This window comes from Oncorhynchus gorbuscha, linkage group LG06 (genome assembly GCF_021184085.1).
Source record: "Oncorhynchus gorbuscha isolate QuinsamMale2020 ecotype Even-year linkage group LG06, OgorEven_v1.0, whole genome shotgun sequence".
Taxonomy (NCBI): Eukaryota; Metazoa; Chordata; class Actinopteri; order Salmoniformes; family Salmonidae; genus Oncorhynchus; species Oncorhynchus gorbuscha.
In genome coordinates, this window is record NC_060178.1 from 21,236,557 (window position 1) to 21,262,345 (window position 25,789).

Genomic DNA, 25,789 nt, shown 5'->3' on the forward strand with positions numbered 1-25,789 from the left:
TAACAGTGCATATACTGAAGATTGGAAACCAGCTCTGTTCTATTTATGACCACGGTTTACGGCTTTAAGAGTATGGTTTGAAATAACAATGGATTGACATAGGAGCGGCAGGTAGCCTAGCAGTTACGAGCGTTGGGCCAGTAACCGAAAAGTCTCTGGTTCCAATCCCTGAGCCGACTACGTGAAAAATCTGTTGTGCCTTTGAGCGAAGCACTGAACACGAATTGCTCTGGATAATTTTGGGGCTTCCGAGTGGAGCAGTGGTCTAAGCCACTGCATCTCAGTGTTAGTGGCATCACTACAGACCCTGGTTTGATTCCAGGCTGTATCACAGCCGTCCGTGATTGGGAGTCCCAATGTCGGCGCACAATTTGCCCAGTGTCGTTTGGCCGGCGTAGGCCGTCATTGTAAATAATAAAACTGACTTGCCTCGTTAAATAAAGGTTAAATATATATATATATTTAATGTAAAATGTAATAATTTAACAATGTTTTCTGCTAACCTCACTGGGGTAACCTGCTTGTTACTGTGTGCCAGCAGTCTCCTAGTCCTCCATTCTCCTAGTGTGCGTTGGGCCTGCCCATTCCAGTGAAGTTTTGCCGTGAGGATTATTAAGCGGGCCGACCCCTTCTATATCAGGGAGAATCGCAGATCCGGGCCAGATGCCAACACACAGGCTTTGTGGTCCTCCTTCCCCAAACTCTCCCTCCTTCCTTCCCTTCCTCCCTCCCCTCCGCTGCAGGACCCTGATGTGAGCCCTGGCCTATGAGGTACAGATTAGGGGAGTCTCTCAGGGCTGCTCTCGGGGCTACCCCATCAGTGCTGGGGTCACCTATGTTAATTACCCCTCTCCTCTGAATTTGGGAGGGATGCTGGAACACACACCACTCGCTACTATTGTACAAGCACGCATATACCGCCACGCACACACACACACACACACACACACACACACACACACACACACACACACACACACACACACACACACACACACACACACACACACACACACACACACACACACACACACACACACACACACACACACAGCCATGCACACACACAGCCACACACACACACATGCACACACACACACACACACACACACACACACACACACACACACACACACACACACACACACACACACACACACACACACACACACACACACACACACACACACACACACACACACAGCCATGCACAAGCACACACAGCCATACACAAGCACACACACACACAAAGCCATGTACAGGCACAACCACATACACACACACACACAGCCACATATACACACATGCACAGGCACACACACTCATGCATAGACACACAAACTCATGCACACACATACACAGCCACGCACACACTCAGAGCCATGCACACCAACACACACGCACACGCACACACACAGCCACGCACACAGCCACGCACACAGCCACGCACAAGCACACACACCACAGCCATGCACACACACACACACACACACACACACACACACACACACACACACACACACACACACACACACACACACACACACACACACACACACACACACACACACACACACACACACACACACACACACACAGCCTTGAACAAATACACACAGCCCTGCACACACACACACACACACACACACACACACACACACACACACACACACACACACACACACACACACACACACACACACACACACACACACACACACACACACACACACACACACACAGCCATGCACACGCTCACAGCCACGTAAACGCACAGCCACGTAGACAACCACGCACACACACACACACAGCCACGCACACAGCCATGCACAAGCACACACACACCACAGCCACAGCCACACACACACACACACAGCCTTGAACACACACAGCCTTGAACAAATACACACACACACACACACACACACACACACACACACACACACACACACACACACACACACACACACACACACACACACACACACACACACACACACACACACACACACACACACACACACACACACACACACACACACACACACACACACACACACACACACAGCCATGCACACAGCCACGTACACGCACACACAGCCACATACACGCACACACCACACGCACACACACACAGTCATGCATACACACACACACATTCATGCACACACACACAGCCGCACACACACACAGCCACACACACACACACACACACACACACACACACACACACACACACACACACACACACACACACACACACACACACACACACACACACACACACACACACACACACACACACACACACACACACAGCCATGCACACAGCCACGTACACGCACACACAGCCACATACACGCACACACCACACGCACACACACACACACAGTCATGCATACACACACACACATTCATGCACACACACACAGCCATGCACACACACACAGCCATGCACACACACACACACACACACACACGCATCCATGCACACGCACACACAGCCACGCACACACGCACACACAGCCACGTACACACACACACACATTCATGCACACACACACACACACATTCATGCACACGCACACAATCATGCACAAGCACAGACAGCCATGCACACACACACAGCCATGCACACAGACACACACACACACACACGCACACAGCCACACACACAAATACAAAGCCATGCACACACACACAGCCTTGCACAAACACACACACACACACACACACACACACACACACACACACACACACACACACACACACACACACACACACACACACACACACACACACACACACACACACACACACACACACACAGCCATGCACACAGCCACGTACACGCACACACAGCCACATACACACACACACCACACGCACACACACACAGTCATGCATACACACACACACAGCCATGCACACACACACAGCCATGCACACACACACACACACACACACACACACACACACACACACACACACACACACACACACACACACACACACACACACACACACACACACACACACACACACACACACACACACACACACACACACACACACACACACAGCCATGCACACAGCCACGTACACGCACACACAGCCACATACACGCACACACCACACGCACACACACACAGTCATGCATACACACACACATTCATGCACACACACACAGCCATGCACACACACACAGCCATGCACACACACACACACACACACACACACACACACACACACACACACACACACACACACACACACACACACACACACACACACACACACACACATCCATGCACACGCACACACAGTCACGCACACACGCACACACAGCCACGTACACACACACACACATTCATGCACACACACACACACACATTCATGCACACGCACACAATCATGCACAAGCACAGACAGCCATGCACACACACACAGCCATGCACACAGACACACACACACACACGCACACAGCCATGCACACACAAATACAAAGCACACAGCCACACACACAAATACAAAGCCATGCACACACACACAGCCTTGCACACACACACACACACACACACACACACACACACACACACACACACACACACACACACACACACACACACACACACACACACACACACACACACACACACACACACACAGCCACACAGCCACACAGCCACACAGCCACACAGCCACACACACACACACAGCCACACACACACACACACACACACACACACACACACACACACACACACACACACACACACACACACACACACACACACACACACACACACACACACACACACACACACACACACACACACACACACACACACACACACACAGCCATGCACACAGCCACGTACACGCACACACAGCCACATACACGCACACACCACACGCACACACACACAGTCATGCATACACACACACACACACATTCATGCACACACACACAGCCATGCACACACACACAGCCATGCACACACACACACACACACACACACACACACACGCATCCATGCACACGCACACACAGCCACGCACACACGCACACACAGCCACGTACACACACACACACATTCATGCACACACACACACACACACACATTCATGCACACGCACACAATCATGCACAAGCACAGACAGCCATGCACACACACACAGCCATGCACACAGACACACACACACACACGCACACAGCCACACACACAAATACAAAGCCATGCACACACACACAGCCACACAGCCACACACACACACACACACACACACACACACACACACACACACACACACACACACACACACACACACACACACACACACACACACACACACACACACACACACACACACACACACACACACACACACACACACAGCCATGCACACACACACAGCCTTGAACACACACACACGCACACACAGCCTTGAACAAACACACACAGCCACTCACAGAGCCATGCACACTCACACACCCACACAGACACACCCACACAGACACACAGCCTTGAACAAACACACACAGCCACTCACAGAGCCATGCACACTCACACACCCACACAGACACACCCACACAGACACACAGCCTTGAACAAACACACACAGCCACTCACAGAGCCATGCACACTCACACACCCACACAGCCACACCCACACAGCCACACCCACACAGCCATACCCACACAGCCACACCCACACAGTCACAGCCACACCCACACAGCCACACCCACACAGCCACACCCACACAGTACTGTACAACCTTGCAAGCACATGCAAAAACTCTGATTTATGCACTACTTTTTAATACTTTTTCTTGTACTTTTTTCCCTGACAGAAAGAAACAGACAAGTCAGCTGAGGAGAGAGAGAAATAAGCAGGAATATTGAGGAATGATGGGTGATGGTGTAAAAAGTGAGGAAGGTAGCTGAATCCTGCATGGAGGAGAGATTAGCAGAAGAAAGAGGGAGCAGAGACAGAAGTCACTGAGTTGTTGTCGGGGTGTGTGTGTCGGGGTGTGTGTGTCGGGGTGTGTGTGTCGGGGTGTGTGTGTGTGTGTGTGTGTGTGTGTGTGTGTGTGTGTGTGTGTGTGTGTGTGTGTGTGTGTGTGTGTGTGTGTGTGTGTGTGTGTGTGTGTGTGTGTGTGTGTGTGTGTGTGTGTGTGTGTGTGTGTGTGTGTGTCGCTTGAGATGTTGAGAGAGTGAGACAGAGAGTGAGGGAGAGATAGAGAACAAAAGTGAATGAGAGAAAGATAGCAGGCACATGAAGGAGGGGGGAGAGAAGGAAGGTCATTAGTAAAGAGAAGACAGAGTTTGTCCATAACAGTGAAGGGGTTATCATTTTTCAGAACACACCACAACTCTGCTGGAGAAACCTCTACAGAGGGCTAAGCTTGGATAACAAATACAGTAGTGGAAACAGAACACATGATTAGTAAGATCTGACTGTACATAGACAACAGACTAAATGACTCCGAGGGGCAGTCTGTCAGAGAGCTCTGTCTGTGTGTGTGTGTCTACAGTACACCATTGTAAAACGATGCCATGGGAATAACTGGTGTGATCTTTGCTCCATACTTTACTACTACACACTGATCCAGCGTGCTTGTGTGTGTGTTTGTGTGTGTGTGTGTAGGCTTCTGTTTAACCCCCCCCCACACACACTCTCTTTTGCCTGACTGGCCGCTGAGCAGGGAGGCAATTGCTGCAGTGGAGAACAGTGGAGTAAGACTTCCCTTCTTTCACTCCCTCCCTCTACTTATCCATCTCTGCCTCTTCCTCCCTCGCTGCCCCATCTCTCCTCTCTCTCCCAGTCCCTCTCTTTCTCAGTCGTTCTTTCATATCTGCCTCTTCTCCCTCTCCATCTTTCAGTCCCTCTCGGCCTCTTCTCTCTCTCCCTCTCCCCCCTCTCTCTGTCACACACGCTCATGGCTAACAGGACCGACAGAAGACAGTACAACAGCCAGCCCCGCAAAAAACACACACTGGACAAACACCCACACACTGGACAAAAACCCACACACTGGACAAAACTGAAAACCATATTTGCAGTAGCTTCATGACATTTGATCAACAAGAGTATATTTTCAGGATACAGTATGTTTAAACGACGGTGTGTGTGTAGTCAGATAGGGTGCGCGCCCCCATCATCAGGTGACCTCCCAGACAGCCATCAGACAGCAGTGATGACAGGAGGAATTAGCAGAGTAACACAACCCAGAGAAAACCCTCCCTCCCATCCCAACCTCCCTGTCCCTGGCCAGCCAGACCTAGTCTACCTCAAGCGAGCGAGAGATCTTACTTGAAAGAAGCCCGGGGGCATGGGTCCACCAGGCATGCCATCGTTGGGGGGCATGTTACCCATCACCGGACTAGGGGCAGCAGCTGCACTCTGCAAAACACAAAGTAAACACACACACACTTAGTACTCTGAAACAAACACGCACACACAAGTCATTCACACTCACATATCTTATACACTATACTACACACAAAGGCAATGACATAAATCTGTCCCTTCACCACAATAGTCTGATGTAGCCTAGTCTCCACTGCTCGGGGTTGTATTCCACACGAGGAAAGATGTGGATTGTTTTGGGTGGTTTTGGCGTTTTCAGACAGAAGAAATGGGTGGAGTGTAAGGCGTAACATTATCTGCAACCTGACCGTCTGGCTCAGATTGCTTCTTCTTCGCTGCATTCAGACCATATTAAAAAGACAAGAATCTGTCTCTCTTTATGAATTTGTAAGCATTTATGCTGAGTAGAAATACAAAATAAATGAAATATATGTTGTGTGTGCTTTTGTTTGTGTTTGGCTAGCTGTGGTGAAATCTCTCCTAAGCAGGGGGTTGAACCCCCTCCCCCAAGGTATGTAAGGCAGTGGCTGAGTCTGCTGTATGTTTCTCAGGCTGTCTATTCACCAGGCGGCACCCAGTGAAGGGGATTACACAGCTGCCCAGAGCCCTCTCCTCCCCTCTCACCCCATGTAACCAGACCCCCCCAGCCATCACAGTGCAAACAGCCCCTCCATCCCTAACCCGCTCGGCCCAGACACTCACTAACGGGCCCTGGGGCCACAGGGCAGGCCGTGTGTGTGTGCAACACACACACACACACACACACACACACACACACACACACACACACACACACACACACACACACACACACACACACACACACACACACACACACACACACACACACACACACACACACACACACACACACTAAGCGGATAAAAAAGCTTGATGTGATTGTAAGATAATGGTAGTGAGAAGGTATTTTCATTACATATAGTTGAACCAGTTGCCAGGGAACAGAGGCTATGTAGTTACTGCTTTATTCAGTAGACAAAGAAAATATAGTGACTGCATAAGTGGTAGATTATAAATGTCTTCAAATAGCTTCAAACCTGCCCTATCTGGGCGAGGACCAACTGCTGACCATTTAGTTACCTCTCAACGACTTCTAGTGCATACTATGTATGGGAGGCAGCAGTGTGAATGCTTGGTCATGGAGAGGGGGAGAGGGGATAAAAGAGAGGAGAGAGGGGGAGAGGAAAGAGTGTGACTACGGGAGGGATGTGAAGATAGGAGTGAGGGGAGAGAAAAGAAGAGTGGGAGAGGAGAGAGAGGAGAGTGAGGGGGAGAACAGAATGAATGGAGAGAGGGCACAGGGGAGGGGAGTGAGTGATGAGAGGTGGTTAACTGGGTTTGTCAGCATGTACAGTATTTAGTCAATGGCAGCTGTTTGTCCAGTACAGTGGAGCCGCCATGTTGGCTGATTGAAAATGGAACCCAAGGCCACACTACTACCATCATGTCACAGTTTTTTACGATTGCTTACACACTAAAATTGAACTTTTCCCACAAATAGCAAAACCTTACACTAAAGGAGCAAAACACAAGGCTAGATTTGCACAACTGTAAGCACATTGTCAGCTTCACACTATTTGCAAAACATTACACACAGTGATTTGCAAAACACCAAACACACTTGTATACATCAGACACAGAAGTATATCATGATGTCACTTCCCTGCAATTCCAAAGCACTGACTGTATTATCACACCTATGAGCCAATCTGTTAAACACAGCCATCAGGTGCACAAACACATGATTGCTAAATTGTAGACACACCAATCAGGTTTAAGCACTATAAAAATGTAGCATGTAGATCCACCTGCCTTCAACCAAAATGGAAGGAGTCAGAAGAAGAGTGAGGGTGTCATGTTTGTCATTTATTATCATGTCTTGTCCCTGTGCTCCCCATTCTATTCGTTTCCCTCTGCTGGTCTTATTTGTTCATTCCTCCTTCTATCCCTCTCTCTGAACCCTCCTCTCTCACTCTCTCGCTTCTCTTCTCTCTATCGTTCCGTTCCTGCTCCCAGCTGTTCCTATTCCCCTAATCATCATTTAGTCTTCCCACACCTGTTCCCGATCCTTTCCCCTGATTAGAGTCCCTATTTATTCCTTTGTGTTCCGTTCCTGTCCCGTCGGTTCCTTGTTTAGTATTCACCATGCTGTGATTGGTTTACGCCCTGTCCTGTCGTGTTTTAGCTGTGATTGTGTTTCGCCCCTGTCCTGTCGTGTTTTTTGCCTTCATCAGATGCTGCGTGTGAGCAGGTGTCTCTGTCAATCTCCAGCCCCAGGCCCAGGTACCTGCAGTCTGTGGAAGGTTTCTCTTGTTATTCCCCCCAGACTCAGGATTTCTGTTATTCCCTGTTTGGACTTGAATAACGATCTGTTTCTGCCCCAGGCTCAGGTCCTCTATCACCTGCATGACAGAAGGAACCGACCAAGGAATGGACCCAGCCCCAGGCTCAGTTACACCCGTCAAGATCCAGGAGCCATCTCGGCAGACACGAGCAGGAATTGTCTGCTCAGGCCATGCCGTGGAGAACCTGGCCGCTCAGGTTTACCGACCTCATCTGGACAGTTCCAGAGTCTACGTCTCCAGCCACCTGTTACTTCCTGGCCTGCCGAGCCTCCAGAACCTAGGGTTAATAACCCAGCCCCGGGCAGCCCACTGAGTGCCCCTCCATTCAGGCCAGTGGAGATTGTGTTCTCTCTCCAACCCAACACATACCCTAGATTCAGGCCAGGTTGCTTACGTCATTTCAGGCTCCTTACTGGCCGGGCTCGAGAATGGGGCACAGCTATTCTGGGAGGCAAGGCTGATTGCTCTAACAAGTTCCAGAACTTTAAAGAGGAGATGATTCGGGTTTTTGACCGTTCAGTTTTTGGTAGGAGGCTTCTAGGGCCCTGGATTCCTTATGCCAAGGTGAACGGTCCATAACGGATTATTCTATTGAGTTTCGCACTATTGCCTCTGTGAGTGGATTAAATTCGCTGTCTCCGTTTTCTGAGAGGGACTCCACGCAGTGGTTAGGATGAGATTCTACTCCCGGGAGGTTCCTGGGACAGATGTGGACTCTTTGATTATTTTTAATGCCATTATGGTTTAGAAATACGGGTAGATATTGTCACCGGGTCTGGAAGAGAGCTCGCATTTACGTTTGTCTTTTGCTCCGCTAACAGCAACCATCTGCCCTCCTCTGGCTTTGAGACTGAGGACATGCTGGGAGGGATTCGCATCTCGACTAAGGAGAGGGAACGGAGGATCACCAACCGCCTGTTTCTAGTTGCAGCAGTTGCTGGACAGTTTTGTTAATTCATGTCCAGTAAGTACTTCACAGCCCTAATCAGTAAGCGGAGGGCTTGCTGAAAGTGTTTTAGGTTACTACTCTGTGTCTTTCATCTAGATCTTGTTTTAGGTTGGTCCAACAGGAGTGTTTTAGGTTAGCTACATGCAGTGTTTAGATTGACTCTGGGGCTGAGGGTTGTTTCAGGGCAAAGCAGTGTTTTAGGAACATAACATTCAGTTTCAGACCGTTAGACAAGCCTACGCCCATGTTTGCCTTAGATGGTAGTCATCTTCCCAGTATCAAATTTGAGACACTACCTTTAACTCTCACAGTATCTGGTAACACAGTGAGACTATTTTTTTTGATTTTAGTTTTTACACCTGTTGTTTTGGGTCATCCCTGGCTAGTATGTCATAATCCTTCTATTAATTGGTCTAGTAATTCTATCCTATCCTGGAAAATTTCTTAAACATGTGAAAAAACTAATGTCTGCCATCCCACAGCAGTTTCAGCTGTCCCTACTTCTCAGGAGGACTGAGCCAGTGGAAGATCAATGGACAGGAGACTGGAGGAATAACAGGATCTGGAGGCACATGGGAATAAAGAATTTTCACTGGTGACCCTTCCTCCTCACTGGTAGTATGATTGTCCAGTAGTTGATCTCCTTCCGGGGACCATTCCTCCTCGAGGTAGACTATACGAGTCTGTCGAGCAGAGAATTACAAGCGGGCTCATCGAGGATTATTTATCTGTGTCTCTTGACGCCGGTACCATAGTGCCTTCTTCTTCTCCGGGGGAGGGGCGGGGTTCTTTTTGTTAAGAAGAAGGACGGACTCTGCGCCCCTGCGTGGATTATCGAAGGCTGAATGACATAAGTTAAGAATCGTTATCCGCACCCTTATGTCATCAGTCAGATTCTGCAGGAGCCAGGTGCTAAAGTTGGACCTTCGTAACGCTTCCATCTTGTGCCATCAGAGAGGGGGACGAGTGGAAAAGCAGTTTAACACTCCGTCCAGGGCATTTGAAACCGGGTTCAGGCCGTTCGGTCTCAGCCAATGGCCAGCTGTTTTTCAGGCAGCAAGTTAGATGATGTTCTGAGAGACATGCTGAACATCTTGGTTTTTGTCTATCTTGTCTGTTAGCCATTTTTCTCCCTCACTCGAGATTCATCAAACAGCAAACGTACACGTGTTCCACAGTATTGAACCCTTTTAAAGAATTGTCTCTACGTAAAGGCTGAGAAGTGCTCTTTTCATGTCTCCTAGCCGTTAATTTTCTCCAGGGGTTCCGTTATTTCCGCTGAAGGCATTCAGATGGATTCCGCTAAGGTCCAAGCTGTCAGTGATTGGCCCGTTCCAAGGTCACGTGTAGTTGCAGCGCTTTTTTAGGTTTCGCTAATTTCTATCGGCGTTTCATTCGTAATTTCGGTCAAGTTGCTGCCCCTCTGGACAGCTCTTACTTCTGTCAAGACGTGTTTTAAGTGGTCCGGTTCCGCCCAGGGAGCTTTTGATCTTCTAAAAGAACGTTTTACGTCCGCTCCTACTCAGTTACTCCTGACGTCTGCAGAGACAATTCATTGTCTGACGCTTCAGAGGTAGGCGTGGGAGCCATTCTATCCCAGCGCTCCCAGTCTGACGACCAAGGTTCATCCTTGCGCTATTTTTCTCATCGCCTATCGCCATCTGAGCGCAACTATGATGGACAGCAGGTAACCGTGAACTGATCGCCATCCGCTTAGCCCTAGGCGAATGGCGACAGTGACTGGAGGGGGCGACCTGGAGTGTTTTGTCGTTTGGACAGACCATAAGAACCTTGAGTACATCCGTTCTGCCAAACGACTTAATGCCCGTCAAGCTGTTGGGCGTTGTTTTGCTCGTTTCGAGTTTGTGATTTCTTACCGTCCGGGTAGCAAGAACACCAAGCCTGATGCCTTATCCCGTCTGTTTAGTTCTTCTGTGGCTTCTACTGATCCCAGGGATTCTTCCTTATGGGCGTGTTGTCGGGTAGAACAGTCTGGGAGCTGAAAGACAGGTTGGCCAAGCACTCACGGGACACACTGGTCGCCTCAGCGCTTGTCCTAGACAAACCTCCTTTTCGTTCCTGTTTCCACTGTCTGGCTGTTCTTCAGTGGGCTCACTCTGCCAAGTTAGCTGGTCATCCCGGTGTTCGAGGCACTCTTGCGTCTATTCGCCAGCGCTCTTTGGTGGCCGACTCAGGAGCGTGACAGGGCGCTGGCTTTCGATGGCTGCTTGTTCGGACTGCGCGCAGACTAAGTCGGGTAACTCTGACTCCAAACCGGTCGTCTCAGAAAGCCCCCATTCCTTCTCGACCATGGTCTCACATCGCCTTAGACTTCATTACCGGTCTGCCTTTGTCTGCGGGGAAGACTGTGAGAGCCGGTAAATTAAAGTAGGATTAAGAGTCCAAGGTATTGTTGCGGCCAGAGAGTGTGGCTTTCCACTCGTAAACCTTCCTCCGCGACAGTAACTCGTAGTTGACTCCGGTTCATTGGTCCGTTCCGTGTCTCCCAGGTCCTCAATCCTGTCCAGGCTGTGCGAAGTTTGCTAGAGAGCATTTGGACATCCAGAAGAAGATTCCATCCTGTCTTCCATGTCTCCTGTGTTAAGCCCTTTTTCGCAAAAACTCAACTTCCTCCCCCTCCCGTCCTTGGAGCGCAAGAATTTACAAGGTACATAAGATCATGGACATGCGTTCTGAAGGACGGGGTCACCAATACTTCAGTGGATTGGGAGGGTTACGGTCCTGAGGAGAGGAGTTGGGTTCCGTCAGCAAAGGGAAACGTGCTGGACCGTTCACTCATCGATGATTTCCTCCGTTGAAACATCACGCCAGGATTCCTCCTCGAGTGACGATCCCAGAGGCGCCGGTGAGTGGGGGTACTGTCATGTTTGTCATTTATTATCATGTCTTGTCCCTGTGCTCCCATTCTAGATCTCAACCCCTGCTGGTCTTATTTGGTTCCTTCCCTCCTTCTATCCCTCTCTCTCCCCCTCCCTCTCTCAGCTCTCTCAAAACATCTCTTCTCTCTAGAGGAGATCTGCTCCCAGAATGTTCCTATTCCCTAATCATCATTTCGTCTTGTGAAGACTGTTCCAGATCCTTTCCCCTGATTAGAGTCCCTATTTATTCCTTTGTGTTCCGTTCCTGTGTCGGTTCCTTGTTTAGTATTCACCATGCTGTGATTGCGTTTCGCCCTGTCCTGTCGTGTTTTAGCTGTGATTGTGTTTCGCCCTGTCCTGTCGTGTTTTTGCCTTCATCAGATGCTGCGTGTGAGCAGGTGTCTCTGTCAACTACGGCCTGCGCATCTTTTTAATGGGAGACCTGCAGTCTGTGGCCGACTTCTCTTGTTATTCCCCTCTACAGACTAGAGGATTTCTGTTATTCCCTGTTTGGACTTGAATAAACTCTGTTTCTGTTAAGTCGCTTTTGGGTCCTCTATCACCTGCATGACAGAGGGTGAGAGGAGGAGTACACAGAGGAGGAGGAGGAAGAGGCAGAGGCAGAGGCCGAGCCAGAGGCCGAGGAAGACTTGAAGCAGGAGGAGAACGTGCACAAAGAAGAAGAGGACCAAACTTATCAAATGACATTCGTGCAACACTAGTGGACCATGTTGTGAACCATGGCTTGACGCTGAGGGAGGCTGGACTGAGAGTTCAGCCAAATCTTAGCAGATATACAGTGGCATCTGTCATAAGGTTTACGATCTCCAGCCCCAGGCTCAGGTACCCCTCATTCAGGCCAGGAAGGTTTACGATCTCCAGCCCCAGGCTCAGGTACCCCTCATTCAGGCCAGTAAGGTTTACGATCTCCAGCTCCAGGCTCAGGTACCCCTCATTCAGGCCAGGAAGGTTTACGATCTCCAGCCCCAGGCTCAGGTACCCCTCATTCAGGCCAGGAAGGTGTACGATCTCCAGCCCCAGGCTCAGGTACCCCTCATTCAGGCCAGGAAGGTTTACGATCTCCAGCCCCAGGCTCAGGTACCCCTCATTCAGGCCAGGAAGGTTTACGATCTCTAGCCCCAGGCTCAGGTACCCCTCATTCAGGCCAGGAAGGTTTACGATCTCCAGCCCCAGGCTCAGGTACCCCTCATTCAGGCCAGGAAGGTTTACGATCTCCAGCCCCAGGTACCCCTCATTCAGGCCATGATGGTGTACGATCTCCAGCCCCAGGCTCAGGTACCCCTCATTCAGGCCAGGAAGGTTTACGATCTCCAGCCCCAGGTACCCCTCATTCAGGCCAGGAAGGAGTACGATCTCCAGCCCCAGGCTCAGGTACCCCTCATTCAGGCCAGGAAGGTTTACGATCTCCAGCCCCAGGCTCAGGTACCCCTCATTCAGGCCAGGAAGGTTTACGATCTCCAGTCCCAGGCTCAGGTACCCCTCATTCAGGCCAGGAAGGTTTACGATCTTCAGCCCCAGGCTCAGGTACCCCTCATTCAGGCCATGGAGGACGCCTGTGACCAAGTCGACGCCGCAGCTGTGCAAGGATGGATTCAACATTCAAGACGGTTCTTCCCGCGTTGTCTTACTAATGACGATATTGCTTGTGATGTTGATTAAATTCTCTGGCCAGATCCAGCTAGGAGAAGAGATAATGTATAGTATGTTTACTGTAGTATTTTCTGTACAATATTGTCCGTTTTTTTCAGATTATTTTTAATGTTTGTTTTTACTTACTGTAATTGTAACCTGTACTGGATACAGTATTTTACGTTTGTCTGTTTGCTGAGCTAACAGTGTTATGCACACTACTGTAGTAGTATGAAAACTGGGACATGTTTTGTTGTGATTCTCCATGTTGACATGTTGACTGATTTGGGTATATGGAGAGAAATAAATGATTTCCTCAGTCTGCAGCATTGGTCTTGTGCAGTGTTTGTATAGTTGCACTTTCTCTGTGTACTTCATTTACAGCACTCTAATCACTGACAATTATACTTGCTGAAAGTGTTTTAGGTTAGCAACAGCAGTGTTTTAGGTTAGCAACAGCAGTGTTTTAGGTTGGCAACAGCAGTGTTTTAGGTTAGCAACAGCAGTGTTTTAGGTTAGCAACAGCAGTGTTTTAGGTTAGCAACAGCAGTGTTTTAGGTTAGCAACAGCAGTGTTTTAGGTTAGCAACAGCAGTGTTTTAGGTTAGCAACAGCAGTGTGTAACTGGTTCAAAAAGATTGAAGTCATATGAAATGTGTGTGTTTCTTATGGTAACAAAATATTGTTTTTATGAAGTCGTGTATAGTTTTGACAAAAGTGTTCCATTTTGCAAATGATCTGAAGTGTTGTGCTACTTTGTAGGGTTGTGCTAATTGTGTGTAGTGTTTTGACAAACCGGGCCCTGTTTTCAAAATTGTGCTTAAACAATTGAAAAAAACTAATGCTAGAAAGCCAAGCACACACAGCAGCCCTCAGCATGTTAAACATGTACGACTGAGCGAGGACTGAGCCAGTGGAAGATCAATGGAGAGACAGACTGGACTAAACAAAAACAGGTATAATGGAGGCACATGGGAATAAAGAATTTTCACTGGTGACCCCAAATAAACTACTGGTAGTTGTATGTCCAGTCAGTTGAGGATACTGTGGATAGAGGATATTCACACACACAAGAGGTAGACAGTAGCGAGTCTGTCTGAGCAGAGAGAATTACAAGCGGGCTCATCTGCATAATCTGCAGTGTGATCAGAGGCATTCTGGGTAGCTGTGCTGACCGCAGGCGGCCAGTTGGTCAGTAGAAGCTGACATGGACTGGTCAGGGTAGGGAGGAGGAGAGAGGAAGAGGGGAGGGGATGAGGAGGAGAGGAGGGGTACATGTTTGTGAAGCACACAGCCAGTCAGCCAGCCAGCCAGCGATGTTCCACTGCACTCCCAGGTAAAGCAGCAAAAGGCCCGTTCTCCTTGTTGCCATGACAACACCAACCTCAGCTCTCTCTCTCCAGTGCCCATTAAAACCCTCAGGCCGTCAATCATCAGCCTGGCCAGGGAGCAAGAGAGAGCGAGAGCGAGCAAGAGAGAGCGAGAGAGAGCGAGAGAGAGCGCGATGTAGTTTAAAGGAGCCTGTGGCTTTTGATAGCTGGTCTGTTAGCCACCTCTATCTCCCCCTCTCTCAATCTCTCAAACACACAAACGGATACACAAAATCCCCACAGTATTGAACCCGTAAACACACCATTGTCTCTGCTCCTTCTTTCTCCTGTATTTATGCAGCAGCAGCACTATGCCCTCCCTCCTAGCCATCAATAATAAAGTTTATGATGTTTTCTTCCAGTGGGTCTGTATATCTCCTAAGAAGGAACACACAACCAACCCAAACCCATTGATTGTTCTGTGAGCACTCTGAAGTAATTAGCTACTGCTTTTTTAATTATCAGTATCACTTGCTGCCTAGCTGGACATGAGACAGTGAGTGAGCGCTGCAATCTGCCCCATTGATCTGGACATCGGTTCCAGGGGGGTAATGGATCCAGTCTTATCTGCTCCGAGACAAGCAGGGCAACACTGATCACCTGCTGGCTGACCACAACACACACAGACACAGACCGCCAGACTCCTGCAGAAACACACACTACTCTGCACATATCGAGGAGTGGATTTAGCCACTCGGCTAAGCCTACAATATCCACCAATGCTATGGCTTTTCTATTTCTGCTACTGGAACAATATGAATATCAGAGCTGGAGCTGGAGATGGACAGCAGAGTGGAGTTAATTCATGGTAAGACGCTGAGGTTTATGGGGGATGGGAGGATTCAGAAAGAAATACATCTGGAGCTGATGAGCAGGTGGGAGAGGCTCCAGACAGGTTGGAATCAATTCATTTCGGAAAGATGGTGCTGTGTGTGTGTGTGTGTGTGTGTGTGTGTGTGTGTGTGTGTGTGTGTGTGTGTGTGTGTGTGTGTGTGTGTGTGTGTGTGTGTGTGTGTGTGTGTGTGTGTGTGTGTGTGTGTGTGTGTGTGTGTGTACACAGTCATACACTCAGCCAGTGGCGGGACTGTAGTAGTCAGTAGATCAGAGTGGAGCTGGCAGACAGACTGCTTGGCCATGCATCTGCCTGGGACTGGGGCTGGAAAGCCTCAGTCGATCTCCATGACAAACCACTGCATTCATGGCCACGCGACTGCTGCCTGTCATCACCGCCCCTCCCTCTCCTCCTCTCTCCTCCTGTCCTCAGACCCAGCTTGAACTGCTCCAATAACTCTGTCACTGAAGTCAGCTCTATAAAGATTAGCTGGAGAGGCTGGAATGCGTAATCAGGGCTGCTGGCTTACAGATGTGCCCTTTAATCAATTGGAGAGAGAGAAGCGTGGCGCAGGAACCTGACTCCAAACATGACGACATGGGAAAGCCCTCCATGACAAGTGGAGAGAGGAGGCCGGCTCGGCACACCGCTGGCTTTCCTCCCACTGATCTGGCAGCTGTTGTGTCAATCAGGTAAATTAAGTATCAGTAAACAAATCTTCTAGGGAGGGAAGAAGGAACCCCCTTGCCGCCCTGATCTACCATCAGTAACACACTACGCCGCCGCTAGTAACACACTACGCCTCCAGGTACTCAAATCCTGCAGTGCCAGACGTGTCCCCCTCCTTAACCAGTACATGTCCAGGCCCGTCTGAAGTTTGCTAGAGAGCATTTGGATGATCCAGAAGAAGATTGGGAGAATGTCAAATGGTCAGATGAAACCAAAATATAACTTTTTGGTAAAAACTCAACTCGTCGTGTTTGGAGGACAAAGAATGCTGAGTTGCATTCAAAGAACACCATACCTACTGTGAAGCATGGGGGTGGAAACATCATGCTTTGGGGTGGTTTTTCTGCAAAGGGACCAGGACGACTGATTTGTGTAAAGGAAATTTTGAGTGAAAACCTCCTTCCATCAGCAAAGGTGATGGAAGGAGATGAAACGTGGCTGGGTCTTTCAGCATGACAATGATCCCAAACACACCACCCGGGCAATGAAGGAGTGGCTTCGTAAGAAGCATTTCAAGGTCCTGGAGTGGCCTAGCCAGTCTCTAGATCTCAACCCCATAGAAAATCTTTGGAGGGAGTTGAAAGTCCGTGTTGCCCAGCAACAGCCCCAAAACATCACTGCTCTAGAGGAGATCTGCATGGAGGAATGGGTCAAAATACCAGCAACAGTGTATGAAAACCTTGTGAAGACTTACAGAAAACGTTTGACCTCTGTCATTGCCAACAAGGTGTATATAACAAAGTATTGAGATTAACTTTTGTTATTGACCAAATACTTATTTTCCACCATAATTTGCAAATAAATTCATTAAAAATCCTACAATGTGATTTTCTGGATTTTTTCTCTCATTTTGTCTGTCATAGTTGAAGTGTACCTATGATGAACATTACAGGCCTCTTGATGGAGAGACTTGAGTAGTTGCGCTCACTGTAGCCTCCGCTTCTCATCTTTTTAATGGGAGAACTTGCACAATTGGTGGCTGACTAAATACTTTTTTGCCCCACTGTACATGAGGTTGTAGTGTGTGTGTGTGTGTGTGTGTGTGTGTGTGTGTGTGTGTGTGTGTGTGTGTGTGTGTGTGTGTGTGTGTGTGTGTGTGTGTGTGTGTGTGTGTGTGTGTGTGTGTGTGTGTGTGTGTTCTTGATAGGGTTAACGTGTGACAGACTCTCTGGGGATGTGTGTGTGCCCCCATTACAGGTGTAAAAACAACAAACACACCTCTCTCCATTCTCCCTGCGTTGGCGTTTAGAGAGCAAGGAGCAGCTACTTACCTGAGCCTTTCTGTCTGTCGGGTTTAAATTACAACTAAGTGAAACTGACACAAAACTGCGTGAGAGGGATGCAACATCAGTCCGGACGCACAGGGCTGTGGAGGCCTTTATTGGCCGCGTCAGATGTTAATAAGCAGTGGTGAGGATACCCTTCTGTTTAATTCACTGACCCCATTCCACTGGTCCCCCCTGCTGGCCTGCTCTTTAGTTACTGAGAGGGGAGGACACTGAACCCTGCCCACATACACACAGCTACAAAACATCACATTTAGGAGCACCAGGAAAGAATGTTTGAAATAGATTGGGATATACCCTATATTGGCCCTTTACGTATTCTAGCTACTTCTGAAGCACATGTTGTACCCTAGATACTTAACTTCTTGGTGACAGGGGGCAGTATTTTCATGTCTGGATTAAATGCATGCCCAAATTCCACTGCCTGCCTCTCATCCCCAGAAGATAAGATATGCATATTATTAGTAGATTTGATTTAAAAAAACACTCTGAAGTTTCTAAAACTGTTTGAATCATGTCTGTGACTATACCAGAACTTAATTAGCAGGCGAAACCCTGAGGACAAATCATTCAGATTTTTTGTTTGTTTTGAGGTCACTCTCTTTTCAATGGTTTTCATTGGGAATCCAGATTTCTAAGGAACCTTCTTGCAGTAACTACCGCTTCCACTGCATGTCACCAGTCTTTAGAAATTGGTTGAGGTTTTTCCTTTGTGTAATGAAGAAGTAGCCCTGTTCAGATCGAGGGTCACTTGAAGTGTACTATTAGATAGAGGAGCGTGACCAGAAAGCTAGCTACAGTTTGTTTTCCTCCTGTATTGAACACAGATCATTCCGTCTTCAATTTTATTGATTATTTATGTTAAAAAAAGACCTAAAGTTTTATTACAAAAGTAGTTTGAAATGTTTTGGCACAGTTTACAGGTGACCTTTGAGATATTTTGTAGTCACGTTGCGCAAGTTGGAACCGGTGTTTTTCTGGATCAAACGCGCCAAATAAATGGCCATTTTGGATATATATCAACGGAATTAATTGAACAAAAATACAATTTGTGATGTTTATGGGACATATTGGAGTGCCAACAAAAGAAGCTCGTCAAAGGTAAGGCATGAATTACATTTTTATTTCTGAGTTTTGTGTCGCGCCTGCAGGGTTGAAATATGATTTTCTCTTTTTGTTTCCATAGGTGCTATCCTCAGTTTTAGCATCGTTTGCTTTCGCCGAAAAGCCTTTTTGAAATCGGACAAGTTGGCTGGATTCACAACAAGTGTAGCTTTGATTTGCTGTCTTGCATGTTTGATTTAATTAAAGTTTTTTTTATAGTAATTTGTTAGAATTTGGCGCTCTGTTATTGAAGTAATTTGTTGAATATTAGGTTTCCACATTGTGTAAAAGCACTATTTTCCTATTGAGATACATTATATAGACAATTGTACACTGTCTCTTTAAGAACACTGTGAGTGAGGACATGCAAGAGATCAGTGATTCATTTATTGCTATGATCATTGATCTACTGAAGAAGCTATTCATTTTCCTTTCTTTCTGTGTCCCCAAAATGTTCAATATAGCCTACCAGTAAAGTTACCAGGTTGTTAACTAGCTAGCTAACAACTTAGCTAGCTAGCAAAATATTTGAGCATATGCAACCAAAATGTTCACACTAGAGCCCTGCACACACACACACACACCCACACACACACCCACCCCTCGTAGTGTGAAAGGTGAGCATCCCTCCTCTGCCTGTGACCTTTCCCTCCCTCATTAGGTCAGTGTCAGCCACTAGAGAAAGGTGCCATGATGGAGCTTAATTAAACAATTTAAATTAAATCAAATCCATTTTTATTTGTCCCATGCTTCGTAAACAACAGGTGTAGACTAGTGAAATGCTTACTTACGGGCCCTTCCCAAAAATGCAGCTCCAGTCTAAACAAGGACAAGGCACCTCTCCTGACTGCCACTGGCCACACACACACACGGTTAATTAGGGAATAGGGTGGCTGGCGCTAGAGGACTCCACTGTATGTGTCATATACAGGAGCACAGAGTGTGATGTTGATCCCCGCCTCTTCAAATCCTTTACAACTGCTTTCACATACTGTAGGTGTCACCACTGCTCTGCTCTGACGGGGACCATATATACTATATTGACTGAGTCAGACAGACAGACAGATCCTAGGGATTTCTCCAAATGCACTCTACAGTGCTCCGAGCACGGGAGAGAACAAATAAAAAAAATGTAATTTGGAGCATGGAGGGCACTTCTCAAATGCCGTACTCTGTTTGCATGCTTCAAAATATGTACATCGATGCAAGATTCAACGGAAAGTATGCAGAGAAAACAATGACGTTTCTTGAAAGCAATGTCGGATATTATTTGAGCTGAAGACAGAGTAAATACACTCCGACTTTGGAATGAATGTTGCCTATTCACATCTCATATGTTGCCTGAATATAATATTTTATATTGGCAGGTTAATAAATACATGCCATGTTATTTTGGCATGTTCACCTGCCTACAATACCCACTGTGGTGGGCATAGATCGCAAGTCCATAGTACGTCTATAGGGCTAAATGGCTAGCTACTACTGTTCGTTAGCCAGATAACAATTCTTCATGGCTATCTACAGTGCCTTGCAAAACTATTCACCACCTTAGCATTATTTCTACTTTGTTGCATTACAACCTGTAATTGAAATAGATTTTTATTTGGATTTCATGTAACGGATATACACAAAATAGTCCAAATTGATGAAGTGAAATGAAAAGTAGGTCAGAAGTTTACATACACTGACTGTGCCTTTAAACAGCTTGGAATATTCCAGAAAATGATGTCATGGCTTCAGAAGCTTCTGATAGGCTAATTGACATCATTTGAGTCAATTGGAGGTGTACCTGTGATGTATTTCAAGGCCTACCTTCAAACTCAGTGCCTCTGCTTGACATCATGGGAAAATCAAAAGAAATCAGCCAAGACCTCAAAAAAAAAATTGTAGACCTCCTCAAGTCTGGTTCATCCTTGGGAGCAATTTCCAAACGCCTGATGGTACCACGTTCATCTGTACAAACAATAGTACGCAAGTTTAAACACCATGGAACCACGCAGCTGTCATACCGCTCAGGAAGGAGACGTGTTCTGTCTCCTAGATATGAACATACTTTGGTGAGAAAAGTGCAGAACAATCCCAGAACAACAGCAAAGGACCTTGTGAAGATGCTGGAGGAAACGGGTGCAAATCTATCTATATCCACAGTAAAAGGAGTCCTATATCGACATAACCTGAAAGGCTGCTCAGCAAGAAAGAAGCCACTGCTCCACAACAGTCATAAAAAAGCCAGAATATGGTTTGCAACTGCACATGGGGACAAAGATTGTACTTTTTGGAGAGATGTCCTCTGGTCTGACGAAACAAAAATAAAACTGTTTGGCCATAAAGACCATCGTTATGTTTGGAGGAAAAGGGGGAGGCTTGCAAGCCGAAGAACACTATCCCAAACGTGAAGCACGGGGGTGGCAGCATCATGTTGTGGGGGTGCTTCACTGCAGGAGGGACTGGTGCACTTCACAAAATAGATGGCATCATGAGGCAGGGAAATTATGTGGATATATTGAAGCAACATCTCAAGACATCAGTCAGGACGTTAAAGCTTGGTCGCAAATGGGTCTTCCAAATGGACAATGACCCCAAGCATACTTCCAGGTTGTGGCAAAATGGCTTAAGGACAGTTTAAGGGAATTTTTACTAGAGGGCCGCCCATCAAAACTCACAGACCAGGCAAGGAGGGCATTAATCAGAGGCGCAACAAAGAGAACAAATATAACCCTTAATTAAGGAGCTACAAAGCTCCACAGCAGAGACTGGAGTATCTGTCCATAGGACCACTTTAAGCAGTACACTCCACAGAGCTGGGCTTTACGGAAGAGTGGCCAGAAAAAAAGCCATTGATTAAAGAAAAAAATAAGCAAGTGCGTTTGGTGTTTGACAAAAGGCATTTGGGAGACTCCCCCAAACTTATGTAAAAAGCTACTCTGGTCAGATGAGACTAAAATTGAGCTTTTTGGCCATCACGGAAAATGCTGTCTGGCACAAACCCAACACCTCTCATCACCCCAAGAACACCATCCCCACAGCGAAGCATGGTGGTGACAGCATCATGCTGTGGGGATGTTTTTCATCGGCAGGGACTGGTAAACTGGTCAGAATTGAAGGAATGATGGATGGTGCTAAATACAGGATTATTTTGAGGGAAACCTGTTGTTTCAATCTTTCAGAGATTAGAATTGTATGGAGGTTCACCTTCCAGCAGGAAAATGACCCTAAGCATACAGCTAAAGCAACACTCAAGTGGTTTAAGGGGAAACATTTAAATGTCTTGGAATGGCCCAATCAAATTGAGAATCTGTGGTATGACTTAAAGATTGCTGTACACCAACGGAAGCCATCCAACTTGAAGGAGCTGGAGCAGTTTTGCCTTGAAGAATGGGCAAAAATTCCAGTGGCTAGATGTGCCAAGCTTTTAGAGACATACCCCAAGATACTTACAGTTATATTTGCTGCAAAAGGTGGCTCTACAAAGTATTGACTTTGGGGGGGTGAATAGTTATGCACGCTCAAGATTTTTGTTTTCTTTTGTGTTATTTCTTGTTTGTTTCACAATAATAATATTTTGCATCTTCAAAGTGGTAGGCATGTTGTGTAAATCAAATGATACAAACTCCCCCAAAATATATTTTAATTCCAGGTTGTAAGGCCACAAAATAGGAAAAATGTCAAGGGGGGTGAATACTTTCGCAAGCCACTGTAGCTAGCTACCCATGAAGAATAGACATCTACCTCACATAACATTAGTTTTAGGTCATTTTTGCCTGTTTAACTAGATGGCTAGCTAGATTATTATGATTCACATATAGCTAGCTGATAATTATGTCATAAAACGTTTTCTTTGTGAATATATTCTTTTGTCTCAATTGTTGTACTTGTCCCTCCTGGAAGAAGGTTGAGTGAATGGGGAGGTGCAGCATTAGGTAATACAGTAGGGGGAGTGCGAGTGTTTCTCTAAAGTAATGTTTTATGCATTCTCCACACAAGATCGTACTCAAGAGAACGTCCTCTGAGAATGCACTTGGAGCGTGACAGTGCACGGTAGTATGCATATTGAGAAACACTCCTTGTCTTTCTCCCTCATGAGTTAACTTCCGTCAATGGTAGTATACGGCTGGAATAGTAAGTGCATGTTCTTTCTAAAAAGGTTATTTTGAGAATGAGGCATGAAGCAATTCGGAACAATACGACTAACAATATAAACACCAAATCCAACAAGTCCAGCACCTTGGCATTGAATACTACACACAGACCTCAGATAGGGTAGCCAGAGTGAACTGTATGATCCCTGTCTGCCAATGAGATAGCCAATGAGGTCTACAGAAATCATCACGGCAGTTCTGATGCACCGTTTCCTACCTGCAGGCTGCCTGAATAAAGGGCACATTTTGTAGGCCTCAGACAGACTTCCTCTCTCTCCAACACTTAAAGGGCCAGTGTAGTTCCTAACCGGGATCCCAGTACCCCAACTTGGCCAGAAGGTTTGTATAATATAATATACTTTATGGGCAAGACCTCCTTTGGGACTTATTAAAAATGAAGAGTTTCTGGCAGTCTGGATACCAAAATCCACCCTCTCCCTTTTCCTTTTTCCTCTCTCACTATCCCTGCACAACTGGATTTGCAGAGTTGCGAAAGTGGAGGATGGAGGGAGGTGAGGGGAGGCTTAGATAGGGAGAAAGAGGGAAAATAAATTAGAGAAAGAAAGAAAGAGCAAGGAAGTTAGAGAGAGTTGCAAACATTCCAGAACGCCAAAGGCAATGTGGTTGAACCTTAAAAGCCTAAACGAGACGTCTATAAATCGCAACAATGAAATAATTACCATATATTACTCCTACTAATGTAGAGTAAGGAGAGAGAGGTGAGGGAAGAGGCGAGAGCAGGAGCAGTTCTCTCAACCGTGTGGTTTCTGAGAGTTACTTTCAGGGACAGTATCACTTGCATGCTGTCAGTATTGTCAGAAATGAGCATACATGTTGTGGCCATTTTCTGCAACTAGTGCTTGAGAAATGCTCATAAAGAACTAAGTAACACATCTCCAATTAACAAACATACACCTCCTAATTGGATAGGCGATAGATGGGGGTTGAGCTACGTGTGGAAGGCTGAGACCTTTAAACCGGTCCAAGTCAGCCCAGTCTGATCCAGTTCCAGGTTAGCCAACCTATTTCAGATAGGGAGTACTACGGGCCTGGCTGGCAGGAAGGGCATTCTCAGGGGAGCAGGCGTCTGCTCCAAATCCAGAGGGGGGTAAGGCGCAAGGGGCGATTGCCAACCGTTCACTCAGGAGCACCACTGTCCCTATCTCCCCTCTGACCCTCCACAACGGAGGCACCAGTCCTTTGTTGACTAACCCTCAGCTCATACACCTAATGGTATACCTAGTGACGACTGTGTGACTACTTGGGGAACCCCTGGCTGTTGTTGACCATCTCATGTCAGTGTTGCTGTGACACCAGCTTCTGGAAACATTTTGGTAAGTACATAATACTAGGGATGCACTTTAGAGTCTTCGACCGCTACTCTTAAGAAAGTGATTTTCGAAGAAACACAAAAAAGCATAGGTAGGAATTTTCTTGCGCTCACCCACGATGCACATACATTTCAGAAAGCCATTGTTGAATATGATCCAAGTGAAAATCAACTAGTAGGTTTATAAACATTTTTTTTTCAAGGACAAAGGGAGCTAGAGGGAACAGGAATCAGACGAGTAATTCACAGGCGATGAGAAAAAGGCAAAAATGTGGGACCTCCTAATAAAGAGCAGCTGTCTTTTCAGCATACCGAGACAAAGGTTTCCCCCTGTACGCCCCACGCACACAGACCTCCCGCTCCACTCCTCTCCAGGTCTCTGTGCTGTTTCTCAGGTCAGAGTCAGTAACCTAGTGGCCATCAGGACCCGGGAGCACAGCAGAGCACAGCACCCCAAGCTCCTGCAAGAGAGAGGGGGAGGATGAGAGGGGGAAGGAGATGGGGAGGGAGACAGCTACCACATTCCCAAGACAATGGAGGGTCTGTGGAGCTGCCTGGACCTTTGAGGGGCCTCTGGGGTACGAAGAATTAACGAGTGGCAGAGAGAAAGAATGAAGGAGGAGAGCGAGAAAAGGAAAGAGAGAAGAGAGAGAGAAAGAGGGAGTAAACAGAGTAGAACGAGAGGGCAGAGGGAGAGACAGAGCAGGAGAGTGTGGACACGGGAGGAGGTGTAAGAGTGAGTGAGGGTTGGCACGGCTGTAGTATGGAAGTGATAAGGATAA

At 47.3% G+C, this 25,789-nt stretch overlaps 1 protein-coding gene across 2 annotated transcripts in view; it reads right to left on the reverse strand.

The window, feature by feature from the left end:
* Positions 1–25,789, reverse strand: part of LOC124037674 (single-stranded DNA-binding protein 3-like) — a 137,639-nt gene that overhangs the window by 23,234 nt on the left and 88,616 nt on the right. For both annotated transcript variants that reach the window (XM_046352620.1, XM_046352621.1), the window contains exon 5: positions 6,318–6,407. In XM_046352620.1, coding sequence (XP_046208576.1) covers positions 6,318–6,407 — 90 coding nt within the window. The remainder of the gene's footprint in view (positions 1–6,317; positions 6,408–25,789) is intronic.